This window comes from Mustelus asterias, chromosome 6 (genome assembly GCF_964213995.1).
Source record: "Mustelus asterias chromosome 6, sMusAst1.hap1.1, whole genome shotgun sequence".
In the NCBI taxonomy this organism is placed as follows: domain Eukaryota; kingdom Metazoa; phylum Chordata; class Chondrichthyes; order Carcharhiniformes; family Triakidae; genus Mustelus; species Mustelus asterias.
In genome coordinates, this window is record NC_135806.1 from 40,650,301 (window position 1) to 40,667,013 (window position 16,713).

General features: G+C 43.1%; 1 protein-coding gene across 1 annotated transcript; it reads left to right on the forward strand.

The window, feature by feature from the left end:
- The first annotated feature begins 1,832 nt into the window (after nt 1-1,832).
- On the forward strand, nt 1,833-16,291 carry ppp1r3b (protein phosphatase 1, regulatory subunit 3B). The gene is made up of 2 exons (XM_078214204.1): nt 1,833-1,978; nt 14,574-16,291. Exons 1-2 carry the CDS (start codon nt 1,965-1,967, stop codon nt 15,469-15,471), a joined length of 912 nt encoding a protein of 303 aa, XP_078070330.1. The 5' UTR covers nt 1,833-1,964; the 3' UTR covers nt 15,472-16,291.
- Nucleotides 16,292-16,713: the final 422 nt, after the last annotated feature.

The window sequence follows — 16,713 nt, forward strand, 5'->3', positions numbered from 1 at the left end:
GTCCAACCTTGAAATAGGAACAGAAACGGGACAGCGAAGCAATCAGCAGAAGGCAAGAACAGAGCTGTTGACTTTCTATTGCTTTAATTCTCGAGCTAAACTCTCACTGGCTTAGTTGTATCCAGTACTTCCCCGGAGCGGAGAAGCTACGACATCTTCTCCAGAGCCTTCAACATGTCATTGATGAAGATGAACATCTCGCCAAAGCCATCCCCACACTCTCACTTCTTGCCTTCAAACAACCGCACAACCTCAAACAGACCATTGTCCGCAGCAAACTACCCAACCTTCAGGAGAACAGTGACCACGACACCACACAACCCTGCCACAGCAACCTCTGCAAAACGATCATCGACATGGATGCCATCATCTCACGTGAGAACACCATCCATCAGGTACACAGTACATACTCTTGCGACTCAGCCAGCTCACATTATCTGTACCTTTTAAGACTTGATTATCTGTAAAGACTCGCATTCCAACCATTATCTTGTAAATTGAGTTTGTGTCTATATATGCCCTGTTTGTGAACACCACTGCCGCTCACCCGATGAAGGGACAGTGCTTCGAAAGCTTGTGCTGCCAAATAAACCTGTTGACTTCTCGGCCTTTTGGCTAAGATCAAGTGTAGTTATGCGGATGCTGCACTTGGTTGAGGTCATTGGGTTGCATTTAAGCTTCATATGTTTCATATGAAGCAATTTTTAAAAGCGGTATCTTGGCCTTTTGGCTAAGATGCAAATGAGATCAAGCCTTGGAGGAGGAATTCTCCGCCTACTCCAATCAGCTTGGCTCATGTAGATCAGGCCCAAGACGGGGTAAATGGTCGCTTGCCCTGTCTTGTCAGCTTGGATTGGAAATGTCTCAACTTGTTGAGACTCTGAATTGGACTAGATTTGATTGAATTGGAAAAGTATTTAAAAAAACCTGTTGAACTTTAGCCTGGTGTTGTGAGACTTTTTACTTAGTTGTATCAAGCCCTGGCTTCGCTATTAGCATCTTTACCCCTAAGTCAAAAGCTTGAGCACATAATCCAGCTTTTTGTGCAGTGAGGAAGGAGTGCTGCATTGCCAGAGATTTGGATGGTAAGTTATATTTTGGTCCTGTCAGCCCTCTCTGTTTTCACTCCATCTGACGAAGGGGCAGCGCTCCGAAAGCTTATGGTATTTGCTACCAAATAAACCTGTTGGACTTTAACCTGGTGTTGTGAGACTTCTTACTGACCATTATTTATCCATGATGTGGAGATGCCGGCGTTGGACTGGGGTAAGCACAGTAAGAAGTCTCAGAATACTAATTAGTATTCTGTAACTTGATTTCTGTGTCTCTGTGCACTGTTGGAGAACAGATTTTTCACTCCATCTGACGAAGGGGCAGCGCTCCGAAAGCTTATGGTATTTGCTACCAAATAAACCTGTTGGACTTTAACCTGGTGTTGTGAGACTTCTTACATTATTTATCCCTCAGCCAATATTACTTAGTATTCGGCTAGGATGACAGGACTATTTGTGGGATCTTGCTGTGCAAAAATTAATTGGCTGTTGCCTTTTTTACCTTTCAAATGCACTGTGAAACACTTTGGGATACCCTGGGGCTGTGAAAGGCGCTCTCTAAATGCAAATCTTTATTCTACGTACTCGAACATGTAATGTTACAAGTTGTTACAACATCCCTCCTATTGAAAGCATGGTCCCATGGAGGGCTGTGGCTGCGCCCCCTGGCGGCGGAACCCGGCACTTCCCCACTGCGGACCGCGCTCCTATTGGTTGGATGCTGTGGAGGCCCGCGCGCTAATTGGTTGGGGGTGTCTGTGACGTTGTGGGGGCGGGCCCGGAGTTGTACTTGTCCATCAGCGGGGTGGGAGAGGAGCGGGGAGGCGAGGGGAGCGGCGGGGGGCTCAGGGCTGGCACTCTTTGCAGCCATCTCCACAAGCCTGGTGGAGCTGCCAGCTCTCCTCCAGCCCCATGAATTACAGCAGGTAAGCGAGAGAGGAGCAGCCGGCAGACACACGGAGACTCTGTTGGGAATACGTTTACGGAAGTTCCTATGTATTATTTAATTCCGTGTCTTGGGGGATGGGGGGGGAGTCGATTGAAGTTAGATCAGGATATATTTTGCATTCTGCAAACACACTACATAAGAATTTATATGCAGCATAAGTTAGGCGATAGTTCGGTCACTTTTTAAAGTGTTTCCAGAAATGTATATCCCAGATTCCTGTATTGGTGGGGAGAAGCTCAGGGACCTGTGTTAACAGAATAGTGACCGAAACCCCGGACACTTGGTGTAGCAATACTGGACACTTGTTCAGAATTGTCTGGAGCAGAGATGCGGCTCAAAATATAGCGAGGAAACAGATTGCATCGGGTGGTGGGGTATCTGTTTATTTTTACGTTCACTCGGGCAGAAGTGTAGGTTATTTAGTGTTCACACTAAGACTTTGTCCAACCTTGGCGGAGAAATTACATCGAAGCTTTGAAGTAGATCGCGATCTTTGCTGAAACTCACCTTGCAACAAACAATGCGCTATTTTAAATATATAATGAATTAACATTAAAATAAGAGGTTCCAGCTCCTTGGCTAAAACGAGAGGCCGGAATGAAACGGTGGGGTTTTGTGAGTGGGATTTATTTATTTTCTTGGTAAGAGTTGGGATCAGTTGCACCAGCTTCCTCCTGTACTTCCCAGCGCCTGTTTCTGACGCCGGTGAGGCTCCAGTCTATCCCCCGACTGTATAAAGGGATCATTGTTCATAATCGAAAATGTTAGGACCAATATGTAAGACGGTGGTTCAGGATTGTACACGCAATTTTCTGATGATGTTTGATAGGGGACGACTGTTTAAGGGCACCTAACTTAGTTGCAAAGTCTTTCCGTGTAGTTTGTACCCACTGTCAATTAGAGAACAGATTTTGGTTGCAAAACGTTATCGTTTAAAATATCCATATTAGCGGATCCAATCAACGTCAAGGCTTTTTAAACCAGTATATATTTTAAAATATTTAATTTTGTCTCATGTAAGGACACACGATTCTAAAGTTCATGAAGGATGAATATTTGACCTTGAAATTCCTTTTACAATTTCATATAACCATGTTCGTTTTTGATCCTACTGTGTAATTTTGAAGCCCTTTGAGTTGATTGCCACTTAAATTTACCTCAATTAAAAATAATCAATTTTTTATTGTTGGAATTGCAGAGAAAGAATTTGGGTTTGTATAGGAACCTTCTCCCCAGGACCTCCCAGTTTGCTACACACTGACGATGCAATACTTCTGAAATAGTTACTGCTGCAATGTCCGAAATACGGCAGCCAAAGCAAACTCCCAAAACAGCAGTGAGATGAGAGGCGAGGCAACCTGTGATGTGGTTGAGGTACAAATAATGGCCAGGACATGGGGAAGAACTCCCTGCTCTTCTATGCTAGTGGATCTATAGTGTCCACCTGACAGGGCACACAGGGCCTTGGATGAACATCTTATCTGTGATGACAGCACTGCTGGCAGTGCAGCACTCCCTCAGCACTGTACTGAAATGGAAACCTAGATTGTGTGCTCCATTCTCTGGAGACAAGGGTGCAGCTATTGGGCCTCAGCTGACACCTTAGTGTTCTGTCTAGCACATATCAACCTTGCTTGATTTAAGTCCCAAGTAATTAATAAATCAACGGTAAGCAAAATAACACTGGAACTAGCGTGGTAGTGAAGAGTGGTAATGTGTACAGTAAAGAAACAAAAGATTGAAGCACGAATTACACAGTCCCATCTCAATACAACATGAAGGGATAAAATGAATCAGCAATTTACCTGGGATTCTTTTCCTTGGAGAGGAGAAGGCTAAGAGGAGATTTGATAGAGATGCTCAAAATCATGAGGAAGCTGAACGGGTTAGATGGGGAGAAACTGTTCCTGCTTGTAAAAGGATCAAGAGCAAGAGGGCATAGATTTTAAGATAATTTGCAAAAGAAGTGAATGTGATGTGATAATAAACTTTTTCACATAGCGAGTGGTTATGATCTGGAAAGCGCTGCCTGGAAGTGTGGTGGAGGCAAGTTCAATCGAAGCATTCAGTAGGGTATTAGATGGTTATTAAAATAGAAACAATATACAAGGGTGGAGGAGAATGGCACTAAGTCATAATACTTATTTGGAGAGCTGGTGCAGACATGATGGGCTGAATGGCCTCCTGTACCACAACAGTTCTGTGATTCTTTCAGTATTGTATTCGCTGTTCCCGATGTGGACTTCTCTACATTGAGACGACCAAGTGAAGACTGGCTGACTCTTTTGCAGAGCATCTCCATTCGGTTTGCAAGTGTAACCCTGAGCTTCCATTTATCTGTGATTTGAACTTGTCACCTTGATCCCACTTTGACCTCACTGTCCTTGGCCTGCAGGTGTGTTCCGGAGAAGCTCGAGGAACAGCTTGTTCTTTGACTTGGCACTCTATATTGCTCAATATTTCTGAGCACAATATTGAGTTCAACAACTGTAGATCATAATCTCTGCCTCCATCTTGTTCCTAGTGGGTTTTTTTTTTTGCTGCCTTATTTCTTTCATTACCCCTTCATGTTGCATTCAGATGGAGCTGTGTAGCTATTGATGTCTCATCTGGACAGATCTTTTGTTTCTTCACTACAAACATTACCACTCCCATTGCCTTTTGTATCATGAGATTGTTCATTATATAATCTCTTCTGCCTGCCACAGATATTCCCTTTTATTTTTCCTGCTCCCTTCCCCACTTTACTGGCTTTAAAAACTCTTACATGTCCATCTTTCTTCAGTTCAGATCATTGACCTCTGTTTCTTCACAGATGATGCCTGACCTGCTGAGTATTTCCAGCAATTTTTGTTTTTATTACCATCACAAGGGCTGGCAGCTTTATGCAGTCAGGGGTGGATAATGAATGAGGGTTTGCTGGCATCGCTCACATCTAAGAATTATTCTTTTTTTTTCTTGACAAACTTAAGCAGGTGTCAGATTGCAACTCTGAAAATGCTGTTTCAAGTTTCTCCTTTCTGACTTTAATTAACATTACCATCATGGAGGGAAGGTGCCAAGAATGTATTCGAGCAGGTGACCTAAAGCTTGGCCAAAGAGGTGCACTTCAAAGAGCAAACATTTAGGAAGGGAATTCCAGAGCTGGACAGCTGATGGCACAACGAGCAATGTGATTTAGAAGTGGGGAATGAACAGGAGACGAGAGTTGGAGGAACATGGAGTGCTCAGACAGTTGTCGGGTTGAAGGAGCTTACAGAGGTGTGAGAGATGAGACCACAAAGGGATTTAAACATGGAGATGAGTGTTGTGAAATTGAGGTGTTAGTGGACCGAGAGCCAAAGTAGGTCACTGAGCACAGGGGATATGAGAGGCTGGTTAAAAGAGCATTGGAATAGTTGAGTCTGGAGGAGGTCACAAAGCATGGATCAGAGGTTCAGCAGCAGATTGGCTGAGGCAGGAGCAGAGCCAACTGCTCCTATGAGGGAACTGACTGATTGCCTTTAACAACTCTATAACTAAATGTAAACAGTGTGAAATTGATACAATACTCCAGTTATGCTGTCAGATTTCCCACTATATAAATTACCTTTAGCGCTGAAGAGATAAGTTGCGTTATAATGATGCAAACATTATATGGAGTAAGCTGATGTGTTATTTTGCTGTCCTGATGTGGCCATGAAGTCTTGTTGTAGGCCACTCTGAAGGGCCATTCCGAGGGTAATTGCTGTTCAGTTCTATTTCTCAATTTGTAATTCACTCTCCATTTTTTAAACAAACTTTGAAGTGTGATGTATATTAAAATTGTTTCACATTCTATTATGGGGTTATTGTCATTTATTTCAAAAATATATCTGCCTTGGCTGAGTGCTAGCTCTGGCCTCTTGAGTTGGATGGTCATGGGTTCAAGTTCCACTCCAGAGACTGGAGCTGGTAATATAGGCTGAAATTCTGATGCAGTGCGGAGAGGGAATGCTGTACTGTCAGAGGTGGTACCTTTCAGATGAGGCATTACACTGAGATCCTATCTACCCTCTTGGGTGGATGTACAAGATCCCACAATAGGGCACTTTTATTCCTGATTGTAAAGAAAGGTGCTTTACAAACAAGCTTAAAAAATATATATATTATAAGGTCAAGAATAGTCTAATTTATTGTGCCTGCTTCATTACACAGATACAGATAGGATTCATGTTATTGGTGGTGAGCTGTAAGACTTCTTCTCAATGTTGAATTTTGTTTGCTTGCTTTCATTCATTCTTGGGGATGTTGGCATTTATGACCCATCCGTATTTGCCCTGAAGCACTGGTGAGCTTTCAGTTCGAAAGCTGCTTGATACGTCTGCATAGCTTTCTCAATTGGCAGTTAAGATTCAATCAGGCTGTTGTGTGACAAGAATCATGTTTAGACCAGGTTAGGAATATCAGCTGCTTTCCTTCCCTAATGGACATTATTGAACCAGTTGGAATTTCACAATAATCCACCAGCTTTATGGTCACTGTCAGTGATATCCACTTTTCAATTTTAACATTCAGATTTAAAAAAAGCAGAATTCAGCCTCTCAAGACTGCCAAAGTAGGATGTGAACATCCCCCCCCCCCCACACTCCCTATATTGTAAAGACAGACCATACATTAATATTTGCAATAAATCAAATACTAGTTGGAAATTTGAGCTGTGAAGTGGAATAGATACTGGAAATATGAGTAAGGAATGTATAATGGTGCATGGGTTAATTTTGATAACTTATAGTAGAATGTCTGCCCAGTGGTACAGCTGACTTCATCTGCGCACTCATTTTGTATCGACTGAAAAAGCTGTAATTGTGTCCAAACGAATGAATGTAAGTTTGGTTTCAATGTAATTTTGTTACCTGCATTGATTAGTTCAGTGGTTCCCAAAGGGTGTGGCGCGCCACACTGGTGCGGCGAGAGAGGATGGCGGGAAGATTCAAGGACAATCAAAGAACCATTTAAACATGGTTTAAACAAGCATTGTTTTATACTTTCTGGGTGTCCCATGATATTATAAAGTGTTCTATGTTATGAATCAAGCACTGCTAGGTGTTTTTTTTTGTTTTTGAATGTATTTCTTATCAATAAAAAATTCGGTGTGGCGCGAGCAAATTTTTATTCCGAAAGTGCGGCCCAGTGAAAAAAGTTTGGGAACCACTGGATTAGTTCATGAATTGATGGTGTTGCTTACAAACTGCTTCTGGTGCAAAGGCTACTACTTTTTAATGTCGTTTTTAACAACATCTCAGGAGATGTTGGATGAGGAAGAAATGGGGCGGAGAAGGGAAGTCTTGTGGATCTGCAAGTTTCTGACCTTGGGTTTTCAGTGGCCCCGTGGAGAACTGCAGTTTAAAGTGAGCTTTTGTTTACATTGGCTCGCTGCCTCGATTTTATTTTCAGCTGGGGGATGGTAGACTTCCATTGTGTGCATGAATTTCTAGGAGTTGATGTTCCTTCTGTCTTTACATGGGTGAGATTAAACGAGTGGTTTGAATTGTATTTTAGTTGAACCATATATGACATTACCTTTTATATTCTGGGAACAGTATGTGCAGTCACATTTGTGTAGCAGAGTTGCACACGAGGTATGACACAGCTCTGAAAGTTTTGAAGTGCAGCACCATTCATTTGATGTGCCTGCTGAATCTGTAAAAATGTATGCACTCCTATAGTCACTTATTGACCATTAGTGCATTTATCTCAAGGTCGTACAGACCCATCGTGCCACTTGTTATGAGGCACAGCTGAGTATTAGGTCTAGTTCCAACTTAATCTCATGGGAATGGGGGAGGGAGTAAGGCAGGAAATTATCTTCTGGATAACTAACTGGCTTCTAAAATCTTGCAGCTGATTTAAGGACTATGGTAACAATTTATATTTATAGGGGTGTTGTTTAACATAGTAAAACCTTCCAATGCTTTTTCTAAGGAATGATATTAAACAAAATGTGAGGGATCCTCTTGGAATGAGTGATCACAATATAGTTAAATTTCTAATACAAATGGAGGGTGAGAAAGTAGGGTCGTCTGCTTGAACAGAGGGGAGTACAATAGGATGAGGGCAGAATTGGCTAATGTAGACTGAGAGCGCAGACTAGTTGGTAGGACAGCTGAGCAACAGTGGCGGATTTTTAAGGAGATTTTTCTCAGTACTCAGCAACAAGTACTCAGTACTTGCAGAAGGATATATTGGCCTTGGAGGGAGTGCAGAGAAGGTTCACCAGGTTGATACCAGAGATGAGGGGTGTTGTTTATGAGGAGAGACTGAGCAGATTGGGTTTGTACTCGTTGGAATTTAGAAGGCTGAGGGGGGATCTTATAGAGACCTATAAGATAATGAAGGGGCTGGACAGGGTAGAGGTGGAGAGATTCTTTCCACTTAGAAAGGAAGCTAGAACTAGAGGGCACAGCCTCAAAGTAAAGGGGGGTCAGTTTAGGACAGAGTTGAGGAGGAACTTCTTCTGAGGGTGGTGAATCTCTGGAATTCTCTGCCCACTGAAGTGGTGGAGACTACCTCGTCGAATATGTTTAAATCACGGATAGGTGGATTCCTGATCGGTAAGGGAATTAGGGGTTATAGGGATCAGGCGGGTAAGTGGAACTGATCCACTTCAGATCAGCCATGATCTTATTGAATGGTGGGGCAGGCTCGAGGGGCTAGATGGCCTACTCCTGCTCCTATTTCTTATGTTCTTAAAAATATATTCCTGTGATAAAGAAGGAATGTAAGAAAAGGGATAACCAGCCGTGGATAACTAAGGAAATAAAGGAGAGTATTAAATTAAAAACCGATGCATACAGAGTGGCCAAAACTAGTGGGGAATTAGAAGATTGGGAAAGCTTTAAAAAACAACAAAGAACTACTAAGAAAGCGATAAAGAAAGGAAAGATAGATTATGAAACTAAACTAGCACAAAATATAAAAACTGATAGTAAAAGTTTTTACAAATATATAAAAAGGAAAAGAGTAGCTAAAGTAAATGTTGGACCCTTAGAAAACGAGAAGGGGGATTTAATAATGGGAAACGAGGAAATGGCCGAGGCCTTAAACAAGTTTTTTGTGTCGGTCTTCACGGTAGAGGACACAAATAGCTTACCGAAAATTGACGGTGGTGGGACTGTAGAGGGTGAGGTCCTTAAAACGATTACTATTACTAAAGAGGTAGTGCTTGGCAGGCTAATGAGACTAAAGGTAGACAAGTCCCCGGGCCCAGATGGAATGCATCCCAGGGTACTGAAAGAAATGGCAGAAGTAATAGCAGATGCGTTGGTGGTAATTTATCAAAATTCGCTGGACTCTGGGGAAGTGCCGGCTGATTGGAAAACAGCTAATGTGACGCCACTGTTTTTAAAAAAGGAGGTAGACAAAAGGCGGGTAACTACAGGCCGGTTAGCTTAACGTCTGTAATTGCTGGAATCCGTCATTAAAGAAGAAATAGCAGGACACCTGGAAAAAAATGGTTCGATCAAGCAGACGCAGCATAGATTCATGAAGGGAAAGTCGCGTTTGACGAATTTGCTGGATTTTTATGAAGATGTAACGAGTGCGGTTGACAGAGAGGAACCGGTGAATGTGGTGTTTTTGGATTTCCAGAAGGCGTCTGCAGAAGATTAAGGTACACGGAGTTGGGGGTAAAGTGTTAGAGTGGATTGAGGATTGGCTATCTAACAGGAAGCAGAGAGTTGGAATAATTGGGTACTTTTCTGGTTGGCAGTTGGTGACTAGTGGCGTGCCGCAGGGATCGGTGCTGGGGCCTCAACTGTTTACCATATACATAGACGATCTGGAGGAGAGGACCGAGTGTAGGGTAACAAAGTTTGCAGATGATACAAAGATGAGTGGGAAAGCGAATTGCGTGGAGGATACGGGAAGTCTGCAGAGAGATTTGGATAGGCTAAGTGAGTGGGCGAGGATCTGGAAGATGGAGTATAACGTTGACAAGTGTGAGATTATCCACTTTGGAAGGAATAATAGTAAAATGGACTATTATTTAAATGGTGAAAAATTACAACCTCCTACTGTGCAGAGGGACCTGGGGGTCCTTGTGCATGAATCGCAAAAACTCAGTTTGCAGGTGCAGCAGGTGATCAAGAAGGCAAATGGAATGTTGGCCTTTATCGCGAAGGGGATGGAGTATAAAAGCAGGGAGGACTTGCTACAATTGTACAGGGTACTGGTGAGGCCGCAACTGGAGTACTGTGTGCAATTTTGGTCCCCTTATTTGCGGAAGGATATATTGGCCTTGGAGGGAATACAGAGAAGGTTCACCAGGTTGATACCGGAGATGAGAGGGTTAGCTTATGAGGAGAGATTGAGTAGATTGGGCCTGTACTTGTTGGAGTTTAGGAGGCTGAGGGGAGATCTTATAGAGACATATAAGATAATGAAGGGGCTAGACAGGGTAGAGATAGAGAGATTCCACTTGGAAAGGAAACAAGAACTAGAGGACACAGCCTCAAAATAAGGGGGAGTCAGTTTAGAACAGAGTTGAGGAGGAACTTCTTCTCTCAGAGGGTAGTGAATCTCTGGAATTCTTTGCCCATTGAAACAGTGGAGGCTACCTCGTTAAATATGTTTAAGTCGCAGGTAGATAAATTTCTGATCAATAAGGGAATTAAGGGTTATGGGGAGCGGGCGGGTAAGTGGAACTGATCCACTTCAGATCAGCCATGATCTTATTGAATGGCGGGGCAGGCTCGAGGGGCTAGATGGCCTACTCCTGCTCCTATTTCTTATGTTCTTAAAAACAGGGCAACATAAGATATTTGAAAAGGTGAGGAAAAATCTGGTCAGAGACATATGTTTTTAAGGATTGCCCTCCCTAATAGCACTGTGGGTGTACCGACATAACATGGACTGCAGCGGTTCAAGAAGGTAGCTCACCATCACCTTCTCACGACCAGTTAGGGATGGGCAATAACTGATGCCCCCATCCCTTGAATGAATTTAAAAAAGGAAAGGGAGGCAGCGAGGTTTAGGAAGGGAATTTCAGAACTTGGCCACCAACTGTGGAGTGATAGAAGGATGTGAAAACAAGGATGAGCATTTTAAACTTGGTATCTGCTGGACGCGGAGCCAGTGTAAGTCATGAGCACAGAGGTGACAGTTAAGCAGGATTGACAAAGATTGATTCCAGAGATGAGAGGTTTGTCGTATGAAGAGAGATTGAACAGTTTAGGCCTATACTCTCTGGAATTTAGATGAATGAAGGGAGATCAAATTGAGGTATATAAGATGATAAAAGGTATGGATAAAGTAGACGTGGAGTGCATGCTTCTTGTCGGGCATTCCAGGACCAAGGTCATAGTCTTAGGATAGGGAGTAGAGTTGAGGAGAAACTAGTTATCCCAAAGGGTTGTGAATCTGTGGAATTTGCTACCCCAAAGTGCGGTGGAAGCTGGGACAGTGAGTAAATTTAAGGAGGAGTTAGACAGATTTTTAATTGGTAAAGGGTTGAAGGGTTATGATGGGAGTGGGGAGAGGCAGGAAAATGGGGATGAGGAGCATATCAGCCATGATCGAATGGTGGAGCAGACTCGGTAGGCCGAATGGCCTAATTCTGCTCCTATATCTTATGAACCTATGAAGGACTTGGAGCCAATTAGAATGTGGGCAGCAGAATTTTGGATGAGCTCTGGTTTATTATGGAGGGTGGAACATGGAAGGCTGGGCAGGAGAGTGTTGGAATAGTCCACTTTAGAGGTAACCAAGACATTGGGGGGGGGCGGATTCTGCAGGACGATGTTGTCCTGGTGATGAGGTTGGCAGTTTATTTTAGAGACCAATCAGACACCAAGGTTGTGAACAGTCTGGTTCAGCCTGTGACCGTTTTCCAGAAAGAGGGCTGAAGTCTGTGAAAAGGAAACTGAATTTCTGATGGACATTGAAGACAGTGGCGGCACGGTAGCACAGTGGTTAGCACTGCTGCTTCACAGCTCCAGGGTCCTGGGTTCAATTCCCAGCTTGGGTCACTGTCTGTGTGGATTTTGCACATTCTCCTCGTGTCTGCGTGGGTTTCCTCCGGGTGCTCCAGTTTCCTCCCACAGTCCAAAGATGTGCGGGTTAGGTTGATTGGCCAGGTTAAAAATTGCCCCTTGGAGTCCTGAGATGCGTAGGTTAGAGGGATTAGCAGGTAAATATGTGGGGGTAGGGCCTGGGTGGGATTGTGGTCGGTGCAGACTCGATGGGCTGAATGGCCTCCTTCTGCACTGTAGGGTTTCTATGATTCTACGACAGTAGCTTTAATCTTTGCAATCTTTAGTTGACATTTCTTGCTGAGATTATATTTACTATTTTAAATCAGTACGTTTATAACACACCTTTCATGTTGTTTTATCCTGTAATATATATTCCTGGTGCCTGTTCTCTGGTAACTCCAGTCTCTGCCCCAACCACTTCCACTTTCTACCCCTGCTCATTCCGCCCTTTATCCCTCTTTTCCCCCTCCTTCCACAATCTCCCAAAACCAGATGCATCTGATGTTGAATTTACAAGTACTGATTTAAAGTGGTAATTGTACATTTAATTAGCACATCTATTATGATGTTATGTTGTTGTGCTGTAATGTACATATTACTGGTGCCCATAGCTTTGCAGTACCTTGTCCAAACGACCACTAATTCCCAAGTGCTGATTTTGGAGTATGGGTGAAAGATGGTGATGGAATGGGAGGAGGAAGGAAGAAGCACAGCTGAGCTTGATCTTGCCCTCACCTGACAGCCATACATTTGCGTGTCCTGCAGGGATTGCTGGATGGTGATGGCAAAGTGTCTCGCACTTAACCAGCAGCTGAGGCACTTCTGGAGTTAAGTGTATTATGACCCTGCCTGAGAAAACTAAGTTAACCCACTCAGATTTATTCTTGGTTTGCTCAGTTTCTCAGTTTGGATCATGCTAACAGAATGAAAGAAGTTGTACTTGTATAACACCTTTCACTGTAACTCGATATCCCAAAGCACTTTACAGCCACTGAAGTACTGTAATGTGATCTCTGCTCTAATGTCAGAAATGATGTGGAGGTGTCGGCGTTGGACTGACTAACGTCAGAAACACAGCAACCAACCAAACAGCAAATCATCTGTTTTGGATGTTGGTTAGTTTCTCACCTAAAAGAGGGCAGCTCCAAGAGTGCAGCACTCCCTCAGCAATGAACTGAGTTCCAGAGTAGATCTGGTCTTCAAGTCTCTGGTGGTACTTGGACCCATAGCACTCTCACCTTAGTCAGAAAGTTATCAACTGAGCCACAGCTGGTACAATATTGTTGAACAGCACTGTACAGCTGACTGCACTTTTCTGAAGTGGACAGAGTAGCAGTCAGATTTGTTTTGAGAGGTGCCAGTGTGGTTAAACGACGAGCAATGTTTTGACGTTGTCTCCATTTATGATCTTGTGCCAGTAACGGGCTGAAATGTCAACAACAAGCACTGTATAATGTACCTACCATGTAATAAGGATTCTTGTCCCTGACTTGGGTTTGATGCTAGCATAAGCAAAGCCCATCAAGCAACAGCTCTGCGGATGGGCACATGTGGAACTGCAATGCTCTGTCTGGGTCAGTCCACAGGGTCACTTGGAAGCCCAATCATGTCATAAGATTTACTTGCTATTGCATTGTTTCAAGTACGTTCCATTTCTATTTTACTGTTCATTGTGAAATTCGGTCATCAGAAAATAAGTATTGCACATTGGTTGCATTGATTTAGTTGCGCTTATCTGGAAATAATGTGAGTCTATCACCTAAAAACTATCTCACAACACTTCTGTTCAATTGGATGTGGGGTTGGGGTAGTTATAGTTCCATTTAATATTAGACAAGTTTGTAATGTCAAAACTATTTTAAACTTATTACCCACTGCCGCTGAAAACCATATCCATGCTTTTCTTAACTCTAGAATATTTATTTCCCCTCCTGCCCCCATACTACTCTTTCCAACTCCCATCCTTAATTCTCCATAAATAAGTTCCAACTCAATTTCTCCCCCCCCCCCCCCCCCCCCCCCAATCCTGTCTTAGGTTAACTTCTGTCCTTCACCCCGTCCTTGCAGATCTATACTGGTTCCTGCATTGCCCAATAGTTGCTTTCTTCAAATCCCTCCTCTTTACTTCTAACCCACTTTGGTTCTCAACTCTGATCTTCAGCAAATCTCTTTTTCTCTTCACCCTGCATTCCAGAATTGGTAGCAGAGCTTTCAATCACCCTCACCCTGACCTTTGGAACACCTTCCCGAACCCACTGTCTGTCTTTCCACATCTCCCTTTGTCTCCAAACGCCTTCCCAGAACTCACTTTTTCCATCCCGCTTTTGATCACCTCCTGAACTGTCCCATCGTGTCTTAGTGACTTTATTTTCTGTCAGCAAAATGCCTTGACACTTTTCTTTTAAAGTGCTATATAAGTGGATAAAATGCTGCGGAAGTTAAAGATTTGCAGTAAATTGTATTAGTAAAAGATTGTTGTGTCACTGCCTGCTTGTCCTGCAGATGTTGGGAAGAAGTCTGGTTGTTACTCTCATGACTTGGGTGCATCAACTAACTTTTATTTTTTTGTTTCTTTATTAGTATGCTTGAGGTTCTGTCTCCCAGATCTGCAATGCCAATTGACATAGCTATGCAGCTATATCTTCCTCCTCCATTCAAGCAAGTGAACTACGCCACAAAAAGAGCACTGAAAGTAAACCAACCACTACGGCCATGTATTCACCTCCACATCAGTGAAGATACACCAGAAAATGAGCACAGAAACAAGGAGCAGAAACGTGTTTCCTTTGCAGACACAAAGGGTTTGCCCTTGACTACAGTTAAATTCTTTGATTTGAATGACCTAAATTTTTCCTTCAATGTTGATGACCTGATCAGTAGCTTGGTAGGCCTAAAGACCACAGACCAAGATAGCCTGCTCTTAGATTTTGCACAGCCTTCATCGGATTACCTAGTCTTCAAGAATCGCCTAGAAACTGACTTGGTCTGCCTTGAAAACTGCATGTTACAAGACAGTACCATTCGGGGGACAGTCAAGGTGAAAAACATTGCATTCGAGAAGTCCTTGAAAGTGAGAATAACATTTGACACTTGGAAAACGTTACAAGACCACGAATGCTGCTATGTCCAGGACTCTTATGGTGGCTCAGATAAAGACACTTTTGCATTTGAGATTCACTTACCAGAATACATTGTTCCACACGAAAGGATAGAGTTTGCCATCTGTTATGAAAGTGGTGGGAAGATCTATTGGGATAGTAACAAGGGGCAGAACTACAGGTTAATCCGATCGGAGCTGAAACATACGCCAGAATCTAGCAAAACAAATCAATCACTGGATGTTTTATTGACTGAAACTGACCGCATGCCAGGGTATGGGATTGAATTTGACCATTATGGTGGACTCCGCTGCTCCTACGGTTTGTTCCCTGAATGGCCCAGTTACGCTGGTTATGAGAAGATGGGTCCTTACTACTGAGCAGAATTGCTTGGGACTATATTGTTATTGAAAGTCTAGATGGTTTTTAACTTGTCTCTCAATGTATAACTGGTTTAGAGTAAGCTTTGAATGAAGCAAAGCAAATGCTGATTGCAACCACGAAATTGGACTTGGTCAACACATCAGAATCTTGCTGTTTTTAATGTTTATTAAATCCGGGTTGTCAGTGCGCGAGCTCGTATTGTAATCTGTAATTTGAAATGTTTACAGAGGATCACAAAAAGAATGCCACCTCTCCAAATATACCAAGTGTTCACATTCTGTACTCTGTGTTGCTGTTTAATTTTCCAGCATGGTTTGGAATTGTCCTGAGATGCATTGCCAATTCAAGGATGACTCTGTGTCAATTCTGAAATGCTCTGGTCTCTGCCGAGTGTGCACCAGGTTTCAGGAAGCTTTCCTAAGGCAATCATTGACCATGGAATGGACTTGTGTGTAGGACAGTGGAGGCATTATTTAAGAACAAATGGGATGCTGGGATGGAAGCCATTCTAGGGCCTTTCTGAATGGGCCACATCTAATCTTCCACAGTTGTAGAATTTGAGCTCTTTAAAGCCCATTGCAGGTTTGGTGTTGGAGCTAGGATCTTGGTATCAAGGTCATTGCAGTGAGGAATTCAAACAACTGACACATTGTCTGCTGATCAATCACCAAACTGATTGGAACTTGTTTTATGCAGTCTAATTATCCTAGGGGAGAAGAGAGAATGAGCACTTACATATTTGGTCCGATAGAAATGTGTTCGACCGTTCCACTGAGGTTATTGTATTCAGTTTTTCTTCTTGCCCATGAATTTTCTAAAAAAAAATTGAATTTGATTTTTCTGAAGTCTCTCACATTAGATACTAGGAGTTTGCATAGAGATCATAGAAATCATAGAAACCCTACAGTGCAGAAGGAGGCCATTCGGCCCATCGAGTCTGCACCGACCACAATCCCACCCAGGCCCTACCCCTACCCCCACATATTTACCCACTAATCCCTCTAACCTACGCATCTCAGGACTCTAAGGGGCAATTTTTAACCTGGCCAATCAACCTAACCCACACATCTTTGGAGTGTAGGATGTTCCTACACTCGACAGTTCATTCCAAATTGGTGGCTAAAAGATATTTAAACTGAAGTGGATTCCTTCTCTTCAGCTGGGAGATTTGCATTTGCCTGGGAGATTTATCAGATAGCAGTGACTGTTAGTTGTATGTTACCTGTACAACACAGTCT